The sequence below is a fragment of the Rhinolophus sinicus genome, linkage group LG05 (genome assembly GCF_036562045.2).
Source record: "Rhinolophus sinicus isolate RSC01 linkage group LG05, ASM3656204v1, whole genome shotgun sequence".
In the NCBI taxonomy this organism is placed as follows: Eukaryota; Metazoa; Chordata; class Mammalia; order Chiroptera; family Rhinolophidae; genus Rhinolophus; species Rhinolophus sinicus.
The window spans coordinates 137,557,339-137,573,398 of NC_133755.1; the positions used below are offsets into that span (position 1 = coordinate 137,557,339).

Here is a 16,060-nt window from a genome sequence, read left to right on the forward strand (position 1 = left end):
TCATTATTGCTGTATTATTATTGCTACTTGACATTTCAGAAATGCAAATGAGTTCCAAGTTTCTTGTTGGAAAAGCCATGGCAGGAGGAGAAAATCACTCATCTTTTCTAGGATGCATCTGCATTTTCTACACTTACCACTTGAGATTACATCTTCACAAATCTTTGCAGACCCACCCCCACTTCCTCATACCTCACAGCTGATGCCCTCTGAGAAACATGCTTCCAATACATCTTGCAATGGTCCCTAAGCATTGCTTAAGCAGGAGCTTCCCTTTCCAAGTCACATCATTAAAGCTAAGTCTAAAACAGAAAAAAAAATAATCATTCCATGAAGCAGTCATTTATTCAACAAATAATATTGAGCACCTACTGTGTGCCAGGAACTGTTCTAGGTGCTGAGGATGCAGCTGTGAATGGGGAAGATAAGGTCCCAGTTCTCAATGAGTTAATGTCATAGTAGGAGGAGACAAATAACAAACACACAACAAAAATGTCAAGTTGTGATAAGCACTACTCTGAATAGTAAAATATGGTGATGTGATGAAAAGGGACCATGTGATCAGAGTAGGCCGATAAGGAGGTGACATTTTCATCAGGATCTGAATGGCAAAAGGGAACCTGCTATGACGGGGGAAAGAACTTTCTAGGCAGACAGAGTGCTAATGTAAACCTCCTCAAGCTTGGCTTTTTTAAGGAACCAGGAAGGCTGGATGGATGGCACTGTGTACAAGAAACAGAATGAAGCAAGGTGAGGTTTACCAGCTGGTCCGAGTCCGATTGTGAGGGCTTTCTAAGTCAGTGTTGTAGACTGAATTGTGTTCCCCCAAAAAAGACACATTCAAGTCCTAACCCTCAGTACCTGTGAATGTGACTTGATTTGGAAATAGGGTCATTGCAGATGTCATCAAGTTAAGATGAGGTTATAATGGATCCTAATGCCAATGACTGGTGTGCTTATAAGAAGAGGAAAATTTGGAAATAATCATGACACACGGGGAGAAAGCCATGTGACAATGGAGGCAGAGACTGGAGTGAAGTGTCTGCAGCCAAGGAATACCGAGGATTGTTGGCAACCACTAGAAGCTAGGAAGAGACTAGGAAGGATCGTCCTCTGGAGACATCAGAGGGAGCATGGCCCTGCCGACACCTTGACTTCAGACTTTAAGCCTCTAGAGAAGTTGTTTTAAGCCAGTCAGTTTATGGTACTTTGTTACTCTTGTAAATGTGTACAGTCAGATTAAGGAGTTTGGATTTTATTCTAAGAGTTGGAAACAATTAGACAATTTTAAGCAGAGAAAGACAAACTCAGGTTTTGTTTTATAAAGATAAGTGTGGCTACTGTAGAGAGAATGGAGGGGGGGAGGCAACGTGGAGAAAGAACACTAGTAAGAAGGTTATCACACGGACCAGGGGAGAGACATTGGTGAGTGACCTGGGGTGAAAGGAGAGGAGGCAGAATCAGTGGGATTCAGAGTGTATTTGGGAGTTGGAAGTCATGTGGTAGGTGAGACAAAGCACAAAATCGAGGGTAACGTCTAGATTTATGCACATAACCTTTGTTTTGGTAGTATATTTTAGTACATTCGTTTTAAACCATTAGCATGTTACTTGTTGCTGATTCTGTTCACTTTGGAGAGCAGTAATACTGGCTTGCCTCTAAGTTTCAAAACATTCCTGCTCTAATACTCAAGCAGTCAGCCTTCAGGATGGGACAGGAAAATTCCATGCGGAACTTCCGGGCGAGGACGTGAAGAGAAGGAGCGTGTCCCCGTTTCCTCATCTGGGAAATGGACACTGAGAACTGGTGATTCCAACACCAACCACACACTGTCCAATGCACAGGACTCAGAGACAGGGCTGGGTTCTAGTCCTGGTTCTGCTGCCAACTCCCGTGGCTCGCTCCGAACAACTCACTCAGCACCTCTGGACTTCATCTTCCAAAGCCATTAAATGGGGCAGAGTTGTTGGTTGCTAAGTTCTTTTTCAACAAATAATGCTGTACATGTACCTTACATTAGACTACTTTTGAAAACATTAAAGAATTTGAGGCCAAACCAGTGTCAGTGCCATATTTTGAATGTTGTCTAGAAGAAATATGGCCTCCTAAATGTCTTTGGAGTTCTGTTTCTGGAAATATAGAAGACTAGGTTATTTAGATCTATTGAAAACAACTACAAATAGTGGATCAAATGTAAGATTAATAAAAGTATAGAGGAGCTGACAATAGATAAAGAATAATCTTGCCAAAATATTGGTAAAATCAAGGCTTTGGGAATTTCTACAGAGCCCAGGGCTCACCCAAAGGGCTACAGCCTCAGGGTAAGTCTGAGCCAGCAGTAAACTTGTCTGCCTTACCTCTACCCATTCCTAACTATAAGGAAAATTGTTGTGACACTGAGGGAGGGGGTATGCAAAATCTCTGAAAAGATATTGCCACAAGCCAGACCTCACACAGATTTGCAGCCCAAATTCACAGAACTTGGGTAATCAAGAGAACTTCAGACTGTGAATTTAGTTTAAAAAGTTACTCAGTCTGGTAGTGCCCTCTGGTACCTGGAAAAATAAACGCAAATCATATCTGAAGAAAGGTCTCAAAGAAGTTACAAAAATAATTTTTCAAAGTCAATGAATAATATGGTCCAAAATACCCAAATACAAAAAAAAAAAAAAAAAAAACAAGAAATCAAAGCAAGAATGAGCAATAAAGCCCCACAAATACTTAGGAAATTTCAATTATCAGACTTAGATTATAAAAAACAATTGTGATACTATAGATAAAGGTATAAAGGACAGGCTATAAAATATCTCTGGAAAACAGAAAACTAATTTTAAAAAGCATAGCAAATTTGAAAAAGAACTAAATTTAACTTCTATAGATGGAAAATATGATAACTGAAATTAAAAACTAAATGGACAGATTTAACAGCGTATTAAACATAGATAAAGAGGGAATTAGTGAGATAAAGGTATGTCAGAAGAAATTATCCAAGAAGGAGCACAGAGACAAATACATGAAACTATGGAGGAGAGCTTTAAAAACAGGACAAATATGAATAGTTTTAACATTAGAGGTTCAGAAGGAAAGGATATAGAGAATGGAACAGAGGCTATATTTGAAAAGATAATGGCTGAGAATTTTCCAGAGCTGATGAGAGATTCTAATCCAACGATTCAGGAAGCCCAACAAATCCTAAATAGAATAAATATAAAAGAAATTCACAGGTAGACACAACAAAGTAAAATTGTAGAACACCAAAGACAAAGAAAACAGTTTTAAAATTAGCTTAAAAATACAAAACCTCCCAGGGAACACTCAGATAAGTGAGATAGGTAGCTGAGTTCTCTACAATGGACATCAGAAGACAAATGGAATAATATCTTTAATGTTATTCCAGGGAGGAAATAAGTAACAACCAAGCATTCTACACCCAGCAAAAATCTGTGTTTCCAAAAATGAAGGCGAAATAAAGAAACTTCCAGATAACAAAAACCAAGGGAATTCATCAGTAGAAGGACTTCTAAAAGATGTACTTCAGGCAAATGGAAAGTGATCCCAGGTGGAAGGTCTGATATGCAAAAAGGAATAAAGAATTTTTTACAAGTTGTAATAAGCAAGTGAATCTAAATAAAAATGACTGCATGAAATAAAAATAATTATGTCTTGAGGGATTAAAAAACAAAAAAGCATTAAAATGTGTGACAAGAATAATATACAAGTGGGGAGATGAATGGAGTTAAAGTGTCCCAAGGTCCTTGTATTATTGAGGAAGAAATAACAGCAAGGTTAACTTTAGAAAACTCTAGTAAGTAAGCATACTGCACTTTCTAGAGCAATCAGTGATATAATAGAAAACAGAGTGCTTAACTTTAAAGGAGTAGAAAAACAATTAAATTAAAACATTTCAAAAGAGGGCAGGAAAGACAGGTAAAAGAAACAAAGAATGAATGGGACAAACGGAATACACAATATAAGGTATGGATTTAAACCCAAACTTACCAATAATTTCTTTAAACACAAATGGCCTAAATGCCAAAAGAAAAAGACTACTATACTGGATGGCGTGGGTTGAAATGTGTCCCCTGAAAAGTTGTTAAAGTCCTAATCCAGTACCTGTGAGGGTGATCTTACTTGGAAATAAGGTGTTTGCAGATGACCGAGTTAAGCTGAAGTCATTAGAGCAGGCCCTAATCTAATATGATTGGTCTCCTTATAAACAAGGGGAATTTAGACACAGAGACAGACCCATACAAAGGGAAGACCATGTGAACACACAGGGAGAGTGCCATCTGAGAGCCAAGCAACGCCTGAGGTAACCAGAAACTAGGCAAGAAGCCTGAGGCAGACTTTTCCCTCACAACCCTCAGAAGGAATCAACCCAGCCAACACTTTGATCTCGGATTTCTAGCCTCCAGAACTGTGACACAGTAAATGTCTATCATTTAAGCCACCCAGTTTGTCCTTTTTTGTTACAGCAGCTCTAGGAAACTAACATACCATATTTTTTTAAAAAATCATGTTCTCCCTCACTTCGTTTCCCTTCCCAGGCCCTTTTAAGAAGCACTGCTTTGTCCATGTCCCTATTCATAGTTTTCCTTGAGGGCACATTCCTACTTTAGACTCATACTCATTCTTCATACAAAACTCCCTCGGGGTTCTGAGGAGATGCTGTAGGGGCACCATCAGGGAAAACTCAATACCTCGCAGTGTTCAGCCTCAGACTTTAGTCTAAAAACCTGCTTGTTGGAATTGCAAATCAGCTCCAACAACAAGTTTGTAGCCAATGACCTAATTCCATTCCTAGGAATCAGCCTGTTTCTGGGTCTACGCATACCTTTTGCTCCCTACATTTGTGGAAGAGATTAAACACCAAAGGAAGGAGGGGCTGGTACCCTCTGGCCTTGAGGTCTGCTTCAGCCACACGTCCTCCAGTTAATTCTGAGATCCTAGATGAAAGATCTTTGCACTAAAACTTCCCTATGAAAATAAATTACTAGATGGGAGGGGGGTTGGGGTGGAAATGGTGAAGGGATTATGAAGTACAAATTGGTAGTTACAAAATAGTCACAGGGATGTAAAGTTCAGTATGAGGAATATAGTCAATAATGTTGTAAAAGAACTACGTGCAGTGCTAGGTGGGTGCTGGACTTATTGGGGGATCACTTCATAAATTATATAAATGTCTAACCACCATGCTGTAGACCTAAAACTAATATAAAATAATATTGAATGTCAACTATAATTGAAAAAAAATAGTCACAGGGATGTAAAGTACAGCATAGGGAATATAGTCAATAATATTGTAATAACTATGTACAGTGTAAGATGGTTAATAGATTTATTGGAGTGATTGCTTTGTGAGATATATAAATGCTTAAAAACTATGTTGTTTTGTACACCTGAAACTAATATAATATTGTATGTCAATAGTAATTGAAAAACAAATTTTTAAAAATTAAAAAGAATTAGACATCTGATTTTATTTTCTATATTATTAAAATTAGCCCCAACTGTGTGGATGTATAAATCTAGAGTCACTGGAATATCCCTTCATACTAAACTGCTCAAAGAAGATAAAATCTGTTGGATATCATGTTTTTCATTTTAACCTCAGTTTTTCCATTTAGACTTTATATGTTAACATACTAATTGTTCTATCTAATTTCAGTTCTTCAGTCATTTATTGAAAAATATTTATTTGGTACCTGCTTTATATTGGACAATATTCTAGAAGCTGACAAAAATAACAATGAACAATAAAAGAGAAGTTCCTTGCCAGAAAGAAAGAAAGAAAGAAAGAAAGAAAGAAAGGAGGGAAGGAAGGAAGGAAGGAAGGAAGGAAGGAAGGAAGGGGAAGGGGAAGGGAAGGGAAGGAAGGAAGGAAGGAAGGAAGGAAGGAAGGAAGGAAGGAAGGAAAGAAGGAAAGAAAGAAAGAGAGCTAGAGAAAGGAAAGGAAGGAAGGAGGGATGGAAGGAGGAAGGGAGGGAGGGAGAGAGGGAGGGAGTGAGGGAGGGAGGGAGGGAGGAAAGAAGGAAGGAAGGAAGGAAGGAAGGAAGGAAGGAAGGAAGGAAGGAAGGAAACAGAAGACTGTCCTTTAAGTATTTATACTTAGCAGATGCTGCTGGTTATTCCCAAATATCCATGCTCCCTTCTTTCTTTAATAATGGAATCCCTGAATTTTAGCTCATTACCTGGTCGCCAAGCACTGCATTTTCCCATCTCCCTTGGAGCTAAGAGTTGCCAAGTGACTAAGATCTCTGGCCAATGAGATGCAAGTGTGAGGGGTGTATGCAACTTTGAAGACTAGGCCCTTAAAGGGGAAAGACATGCCTCCGCTACCTCTATCCATTTTAGAGCATGAGGTGGAGACTTTGTGTTAAGATAGCAGAGCAACAATACAGAAGGAGCCTGGGTCCCCAACACCGTGGAGCCATCGTATCAGCCACAGATAACCCTCTCAGACTTTAACAGGAGAGAGAAATTAGCTTCTATCTTCTTTAAGCCACTGTTATTTCGATTTTGTTATAGCAGCTGACTTTGTATCTTGAATAATACAATTACCAACAGTTTAGAATATTATAACAGTTTGTTCTTAATATTTGAGGGGTGATATTCTTTCTGGAACACGTTACACTTTTCTGAATTCTTTAAACAGAGAAGACAGAACAGAATTTACTCTTTTTTTAATTGAGAAGCATTATTACTATTCTGAGCAAGAATACAAATAGATTGCAAGGTGTAGAGGACTGCTAGCCTGAGCTAAGTGGCTTCAGGCTGTAGGGCTTGGTTGATTAATGCATAATTCCTGAAGTTTTTCTGCTCCCCCTTACTATCAAACTTACTATCAAGCACATAAAGTGCTTTGGCCTACATCCTGAAACATAGAAGTGCTCGATAAATGTTACATATGACTAATACTGCTACTAGTATTAATTATTACTATTACATATTGGGGACAAAAGGCCATTTTAAAAACACAGTACTTTTTTTTTTCCTGCTTATATCACAATCCCAATTATAAAGACACAGAAACTGGAAATCCCACACTGTGGAGACATTGAATCATCTGTGTCTACAGAATGGAAGCTAGGTTTTCTCCTTGGTGCAGACCCTCTCTCTTTAGCTCTTTAAAAACACCTTGATGGTCTTTTTAGTCATGGAATCTACCTGTTGACCTTGCAGAGACTCTGAATGAAGGACCTAAACTAATAGGAGATGCTTCAAACTGAGATGTAAATATTCTGTTTGATAATAAAGAAGGCTCTTTCACGGCAATCAGAGTACAGCTCTTCAGAGAAAATATGATGTTAAAAGGTGTTTGCTTTCTTGGAGTTGGGTGAGAAAGGGGCAGTAAACCATAAAATGATGCCCTCACAGCAGTGAGCATGTCCCAGCAATGTGGCTGCCAGCAGGGGTGAAAAAAGGGATTGCCAGATGGGCCCAGGGAGGAGGCATGACCTATGAACTCCGGAGCACTGACATCTGACTGCCAGATGAACTCTTCCTTTTCTGCCTATAATTCACTCATGTTATTCTCAAGACTCAGAGAAGGGGTTAAATGTCACACCTGTGTTAACTATAAACGGGTCTTAAGGGAGAGGCTTGTGCCCTACTTGGACCGGAGAGTTTCCACATGTGCACGGGCACAGTGATCGACCAAGCAGCTTGGAACAACACCAGGCTAAAGGTGACAAACATCAAACAGCGGAGACCTGTGAAATAGTGCAACCGGATGTCCTCAGAATCTCCTGGGGACGAGCCTGCCAAAGGTTCAAACACTTATCATTTTATTAGGATAATATTGTTAGTAGAAATACAAAGGGTGCCAAAAAAATGTATACACATTTTAAGAAAGGATAAAAAACTGTATTAAAATTGTAATACTCAATATGTACCAGTAACAAAAGACGAATACAAGTCACGTTTGACTTCTGCAATTACAAGAGGTGCTCAAAGTGGTTACCGTCAGTGTGATTTTAATACAGTTTTTTCCTGTCTTAAAATGTGTATACGTTTTTTTTGGCACCCTCTGTATATCATAATGTTATTGATATGACAAAATTATAGTTATTTATTATTCAATAATATTGATACTGTTGTATATTTTATTCTATATCAATATATTATCATAGAATTATAACAATAATTATTATTATCCTTTCAGTGTCCAGCTGTGTGTGAAGGCTTCTTCCCTCAAATATCCTCCCCTTCAAATCTAAGGCTGTTAATAAACTGCTATAATTGAGCTTGTAAGAAATATGTTTATAGTAAAAGCAAACAGACTCTGAGGGAGGTCTCAAAAGCATTTTCTTAGTAATAAAAACAAGATCTTTAATGGTAGACCAAGAAATATCTGGGCTGGCCTGGTGGCTCAGGTAGTTAGAGCTCCATGCTCCTAACTCCGAAGGCTGCCAGTTCGATTCCCACATGGGCCAGTGGGCTCTCAACCACAAGGTTGCCGGTTCAACTCCTTGAGTCCCGCAAGGGATGGTGGGCAGCTCCCCCTGCAACTAAGATTGAACACGGCACCTTGAGCTGACTGCCGCTGAGCTGCCGCTGAGCTCCTGGATGGCTCAGTTGGTTGGAGTGCATCCTCTCAACCACAAGGTTGCCTGTCTGATTCCTTGACTCCCACAAGGGCACCATCCCTTGTGGTACCCACATGTTCGATTCCCACATGGGCCAGTGGGCTCTCAACCACAAGGTTACCGGTTCAACTCCTTGAGTCCCGCAAGGGATGGTGGGCTGTGCCCCCTGCAACTAGCAACAGCAACTGGACCTGGAGCTGAGCTGCGCCCTCCACAACTAAGATTGAAAGGACAACAACTTGACTTGGGAAAAAAAATATATATATATATATATATCTTACTTTGCTTATTCAGGGGATTTTTTGGTTGTTTTTTTTAAATAACTTCTAGCTCCCCGACTGTGTCCCAGATCATTAGAATTGCCAAACTAGTAGCCATTTGGTAAATGGAGTAAAACTGTGCAGTTTTCTTGCTGGATTCTCCACAATTAAAACCCTTTTGTTAATGGTAAGTGGGGCTTCAGGGTTAAAGAAATTGTCAAAGCAAAACTGGAGGGACTTAATAGGTGGCCAACTTTATTTTGCCAAACCCTGACAATATACAACATTTAATAAAGTGAAATAAAATACACTTTAACACCAAAATAGTAGGAAGCAGATATTTCAGAATGAAAGATAATCCTTTAAGTGGAATCATTTTAGCTTTATGAAGACTTTCAAATGGTTCTTATTTTTCGCATGTTATCATGAGTGGGCTGAAACTTCATGTAGACGAGCACCTGGTTTGGAAGCTATTTGTCTTCAACACTAAGCCCATGGCTTGGGGAGTTGTCCAGGAGCTGCTCACCTGATATCATTCCCACACATTTCCCCAAACGTGTGGGAGACAGACTCAAGGGATTGCTGTGGCCAGTTGACCCCTGTGAGGCATGGGCCTGAGACCTGCCTTCTCTGTGCAGGGCCTGGATTGTCAGTTAACCATCCCAAAAGCTTTCTTCCTGCCCTGAGGTGTCTCTGAGCATCAGGAGCACTGAAAACTGCCCTTTTTAGGAGACAGGAAAATTGCAAAGTTGGGTTCATTCCGTGGAGTGAATTTCCATTTTTCCTGGCCTCAGAAATGCTGTGTCTGTCAGTAATTTTCATTCCTGGGTCACAGATCCCAGGGGAGTAGGAGAAAGGCCAAACAGAACAGAACAGTTTTCAGTGCGTTTCTTCCAATCCTGGATTTGATCCCTGGCTCTATAAACAGAAAGGCTGCCCAGCTCCAACCTTCCAGATGCAATTCCCAGACCCCAGCAACTATGCAGGTAGCTGGGGAGGGAGACCTGCTCTGGGCCAGCTTCACACCCAATTCTGAAGCTGGTGTGCCCGTGAGAAGGAGGCTCTCTTTGTTAGAAAAACAACCAGTGACAGAAATTACCCTAGGAGATAGCTGAATAAAAGTTTCTTTTACAAAAACCAATGACCACCCCCTCCCAAATAACTTTGAGTCACTTTTTCCCCACCTACCGTTTTTCTTTTCAAGCAGTTGGAAGGACTGTGGAGAATCAAAGAGCTAATGGCTGAATTTATTACCAGTTCTTCCGGAAGCTTTGTCTTTCTGCTGACCTGAAATAATTTCCATACATTTTCCTATATCTATGGGAGTTAATTGCCAATTTGCATTTCGGTTTGAATATTCAGATCTCAAGGTGGAAACATAAGCTCTTTATTTCAAGAAAAGTAAATGAAAGGAAACTTCGGAAGCTCATTATCTAATGCCCAAAAGGCTTGTGCAGAACAAGCTCAGCCCAGTAGTGTCTTCAAAAACATCTTAGATGAGAAGCTAATCCTAGGGTCTGGGATGCTTTATGTGATTGCGGCTACATCAGAAAATTTATTCTCCACCCCCAGCCTCTCCAAATCATTGATTCTTAAAAGGGTCACAGGATTTTAATTTGGCCTGATACGCATCCTTATAGGCAAACTTGACATTAGCACCTTTTATAAGCAAGAAACTATGAATTAACACCATGAGTCTCCCTTGTTGAGGCTCTATTTGCGAAAACTCTTCTATGTCCACTGACACTAGCCTGCTCACATTATTAATTCAAATGTCTCGGGAACATCATTTCCTTTTACCAAAATAAGTGACGAATGAGTTCTGGAAAGAGGTTGCGAGAGCCACCCAGTAGGCATAGTCAGGGGACAGCTCAGTGTCTGAAACATTAATTTAGATGCAAGACTGAATCATGTGTGTTTAGCTCTGACCCTCAAATCTGCTTGCCTTACAACTTTCCCCATCTGGTGTAATTGGCTTTCTCCACTTGTAAAAATGCTCATGACAGCGACAGCAGGCTTTGTGTGGCCACGTGGTAACAATGAGGCCTCGTCCATCACATGCTCCATTGACAGAAACATATTGATCCTGTCTTTGCCCAGCTCCCAACCCAAGCTTTCATCACGCTGTGCAGTGGAGCGCTGCCCAAGCACCCGTGCCCCAGCCCAATACCACTTTGGAGAAAGGAGATGATGGAGCCATACCTTGTACCCGGGTTTCCGCCCTCTTTTCTTTGGGATCTTCACCGCTGGTAAAGAACCAGCTGAAGCAGAATAAAGGTTATGAACTGCCATCTTCATAGGTGTTGAGTGAAGTGGGGGTCGGCCTCGCTTTCTCCCGGGGATCCTCTGAGACTGCATTTCTACTGGAGCCAGTCTTACAGAAGGAAGTAACAAATCGCTCACAGGCAGAAGAGGTGCTAAGAATTAGTCCAGACACAAAGCAAAACAAAAACACAAGTGTTTGTTTGGTTTGCAAAGCAAACATGGATCTGGTTTGGTGATTTTGGCTATACCACCCCTTCCTGGAGCAGAAGACCAAAAACGAGAGAGCCAGGCGCCACGAGGCGCTTTAATGATGCTGTTGGGCTCCTGATATAATTTCAAGGATACTGAATTTTCATGGGACTATAGTGAAGCAGGGAAGATACTGGCTAGGTGGAGAGGACAATAGATTCCCAGCTCCAAACACAATTGATAGTGTCACCAGCAACAAGACAACTTTATCTGTGCCTCAGTTTCCTCAGTTCAACTTTGAACTTATGTAATAACAGTATTAAATAAACACAGCCATTCTCTCATATTCACTATTATCCCTTTGGTTGGGTTATAAATTGTTATGAATTTTTTCCCCAAGAAATTTAACAGTACAAATCAATTGTATTAAAGGTGATTATGTCCCGCAATCAAATTGTGGACAGAGACTTACACACAGAAATGTTCATTTTAACATGATTTAGAATTGCAAAAATAAGATGGATATAGCCCAAATAACAAGCAATAGAGGAATACTGGATTTACCTACAGAATAAAACAATCAACTAAACAAAAGCCTTTAAAAACACCCTTAAGAGCGTGAGGTCGAGTGAACAAGCATCACACAAATTGCACATAAAAAAATGATCTCTATTATGTGAAAATTTACATGGTGAGGAAGTAGAAGGAAACATGCTGAAATATTACCAACGGGAAAAACGGTGGAACTCTGGATAATTGTTCACCATATACAAGTCCTTTCTTCCAAGCAGATACCTCACATACCAGAATATTTGTAGCATTAAAAAATACTGCTAATAAGCTTCTCAAGTAAAGTTGGCTAAATCCTGCAGGAAGAGGTAGTTGATCAACCCCAACCCAGAGACCATAGCAGAACCATGAGCTCAGATTTCCTGGAATATTCAGGAATGTGACAAATGAGAAAGAACTTTTGAGTTTAACTCAGGGGTGATATTAGGTGATAAAATTCATTTCTGAGAATTAGTGGTACCTAGCAGTGGCAATGAGAGGCCATTGCTCAAAAGGCTGCAGAAAGAGATGGAAAAGATGATAGAAGCGGTCCGTACGTCCTGGTCTGGGCAGCACTGCAGGGACCAGATTGTTTTGCTCAGGGAAGAAAATATCAAATAGTAGAAATTCTTAAAAACATGACAGGAGAAATTTGGGTCATCCTTTATAGATGTAAGTTCACTTTGTTAATTCTCTGAATTTTAACCGTATTCTATCAATAATCTTGATTGTTCTTGGAAATAGTATACCTAGTGAATAGAACTTTAAAGCATAAATTTATATATTTATTGACTGCTTTGTTAAATGGTTCAGATAGATGGACAAGCTCTTCAGGATATCAATTTTCCCTATCTTTGTCAGTTAAAGAAAAACACCCTATCTCATTGATCCTAAGAGGCATGTTGTTCACACATTAACATCTCTGGAATTAGGGTGCACCCTAAAGCACTGTAAGCCCAGCAGAATCCCATAGGGAACATTTTTTCTGTCTTAGTCGTACAGGAAATAATGACAATAATGACACACACTATAATCAAAGGCATCTTAGAGTCAAGGAATTACGATCAATGGAGATAAACCCATCAACATATAAACAAAGAACATCATTCTGTTTCTAGATTTAATGCCTGCACTCCACGATGCCAACAAATATCCAAAACAATAATTTTCATAAAAGGAGGCATCCAAAAAACACTGACGAACCACCAAAATGTGTCCGATAAGAATTTTACTATGTGAAACTTGGTCTGAGTCCCATTTTGAATTATCATGATCAAGGGATAATTTCTCCTTCTTCATTATTAGTTTATCTTTATAAACTTTAGAAACAGGAATTTTTCCTAGTTGTGGGTATGTTTCTCCACCTTCCTATTTTGCCACTAGGAAGGAGATCAGCAATGTATCTACTAACATAAAGATCAAAAGTCAACAAGAGAAAACCCACGATCAGCGAAGGCATTGAATCTCTTTTCTCTCCTGGAAATGAGAGTCCGCTTGAAGGGTCAATTGCTACATTCCTTCACTAGTGAATTGAGATACTCTGCTAACTGAGATACTCGCTCACAAAACTGTTCTTGTTGAGTAGGGTTTGAAGAATAAAGGAAGGGTAACAAGGTAACACATTATCCTAAAAGTTTATATCACTCAAAATGATACTTAACTATCCCCAAATTTCTCAATATGTCAGGAAAAATTTCCTTGGAAATAAGTCATTTTTTATATTGGGTGTTTCTACTTCCCTCTCCCTATTGGGGGGAAAAACCCAGGACTTGTGCTACTTTCCATTTCCTCCCATAGAAGTACACCCATCTTAGGAGTATAAAGGACCTGTCCAGATAAATCAATCTGATTAACAAATTTCACACTAATGGAGCAACAGTAAACCATTTTGGTGGCATACTAGGTATCTTAGCAATTGCGGAGATTCTTGGAGATAAGAAATCTTCCCAGTTTCTTTAATTCACCACACCTGATTATATAATTCATCTGATTATTTTTTTCACTTTATAAATTCAATTTTAATTTTTTTTTTTGCCATATTCATAGACCACTGCTTTAAGAATAAAGATTAAATGATTCGGGTTTAGAGAAACAATTTACTCTGCTAATGTTCAGGTGTTTCTCTTCTTTTTTTTACTCTTATTTATTTATTTATTTTATTAGTTTCAGGTATACAAAACAATGTAATAGTTAGACATTTATCATTTATACCTCTCACAAAGTGATAATCCTCCCTCCCCCAGTCTACTACCCCTCTGACATCGTACATAGCTGTTAAAATTCCACTGACTCTATTCCCCACGCTGTACTCCACATCCTGTAACTATTTATATATTAAATTATAATTGACATTCATTGTTATTCAGCTTCAGCTTCAAGTGTACAGAGCAGGGGTCAGGCATCTACACCGTCCATGAAGTGGTCTCCCTAATAAGACAAGTGTCCATCGGATACCCTACAAAATCTTCACAACATTATTGATTATACTCCCAAAACTGACTTTCGTATCCCCATGGCAATCTTGTGGTTACTGACTGTTTTCTAATCCTCTCACCTTCTCCCTCATCCCCACCCTCCTCCCATCTAGCAACCCTCAATTTTTACTCTATGTCGCTGAGACTGTTTCTGATTAGTTCATTCATTTATTCTTTTCTTTAGATTCCACATATAGGTGAGATCATATGGTATTTGTCTTTCTCCATCTGACTTATTTCACTTAACATAATGTTCTCTAGGTCCATCCATGTTAATCAAGAAGATACTATTTCCCCATTCCTTGTCACATGTACAATTTTAATATACAAATAAATACAATTTTAAATAGCAAGACAGAAGACGTTTAAAAATGGAAAAGGTTATTTTAATTGTGGGGGATTCTCTAAATGTCTCCTTGGAATAATTTTAAAGGGCAGGGGAGAAGCACTTAAAAGTGGTCTTTCAATAACAGATTTTGGAAAAGATGGTGGCAAATGTTCAGGATTCTCAAAAACCTCCTTCTCCAAAAACTAAGGTATGAACAACAACAACAAGAACAAAAAAGTAAAAACATCAAAGATCAATCGATACTCAAAATAAGGAAGAGTCCTTATCCTTAGAATCTTGGAATGCAGTGGGAACAAGGCAGATACAATTTTTTTAGGGAAAACACAACTATGGAAGATAGTGACCATTTATCAAATGTTTAAAGACAAGATCAAAAGTAATAGCAAAGGAAATACTCAAAGGTATATTAAGAGGCCATCTTCCAGAATGAAGGGGTTCTCTGTGTCTTAAAATTTCTTTAAGAATGAATAACAATAAATCTTAATAAAAATAATACACTTAAAGGCAATAGAAAAACATCTATAAGGATTTAGGCAGAACAAATAGATTATTTACAATAGGAAAAATAAACAGACTAACTCTCTTCAGTACCATTAGCCAGAAGATAATGGGGTCACCACGACAGCCTTTTTCTTCAGTTAGTTATAGTTTCCACACTTAGTCTTGCCACAGGGCCTTTGCATGTGTGATTCCCTTTGCCTGGCATGCTCTTTCTTCCCCCTTTGGTTTATTCTCCTTATTCTCCATCAGCTCAAAGAAGTTTGATCTGATTCTCATTGGGGTTTCCTAAGCTGTGATACAAACTCACTGCATGTAAAGCACCCACCATGGAAACTGGACAAGGGAAGCAGATGGGAACAAGAAGATTATACTACCTGCTGTGCCCCTAACCTCGGAGTTGACTGTCTTTTGCCAGCATCCATGACATTATGGCAGGCTAACTTGTTTGCTTAAAGAGGATAAAATCTCAGACCTTTCACAGCTTTTCATATAAATTTAGTAAGTAGAAAGACTTATATGAAGAAAATAATATTTTTAAAAATTCTACTTATATCCTAAAATAATACTGGAATAAATGGTATATTATTCTAGTATTGGGCAGATAGATATTTTTAAATATACTCTTACCTAAATTATTCTATAAAATAAATGCAATCTCATTAAAAATCCAAACTGACTTTAAGAAAAGAAGGACAAAACAAAAGCCAGCAGAGGAGACTTGCCCTCCTGGTTTCTAACATGTATTATAAAACTATAACAATAGCAGCAGTACATTACAGGAATAAGCAATCAGATCAATGGAAAAGTTAGTACCGAAATTAAACATATATAAGTTTCCATTTGTTTAAAATTTAGGACTATTTTATATCAATGAGGAGAGCTCAA

The 16,060-nt window shown here is 38.9% G+C and overlaps 1 protein-coding gene across 6 annotated transcripts in view; it reads right to left on the minus strand.

Annotated features, from left to right (window-relative positions):
- The window catches only part of SCML4 (Scm polycomb group protein like 4), a 96,620-nt gene that overhangs the window by 44,431 nt on the left and 36,129 nt on the right, over positions 1–16,060 (minus strand). For 2 of the 6 annotated variants that reach the window (XR_012496708.1, XM_074333362.1), the window contains exon 2: positions 11,051–11,265. The exons of 2 other annotated variants lie outside the window; for them this stretch is intronic. Coding sequence is in view for 1 of the 4 variants with exons in the window: in XM_074333362.1 (XP_074189463.1) it covers positions 11,051–11,206 (156 nt within the window). In the remaining 3 variants the exon portion in view is untranslated. Of the gene's footprint in view, positions 1–11,050; positions 11,266–16,060 lie in introns of those variants that run through there. 2 more of the 6 variants (XM_074333363.1, XM_074333366.1) reach the window with 2 other exon arrangements.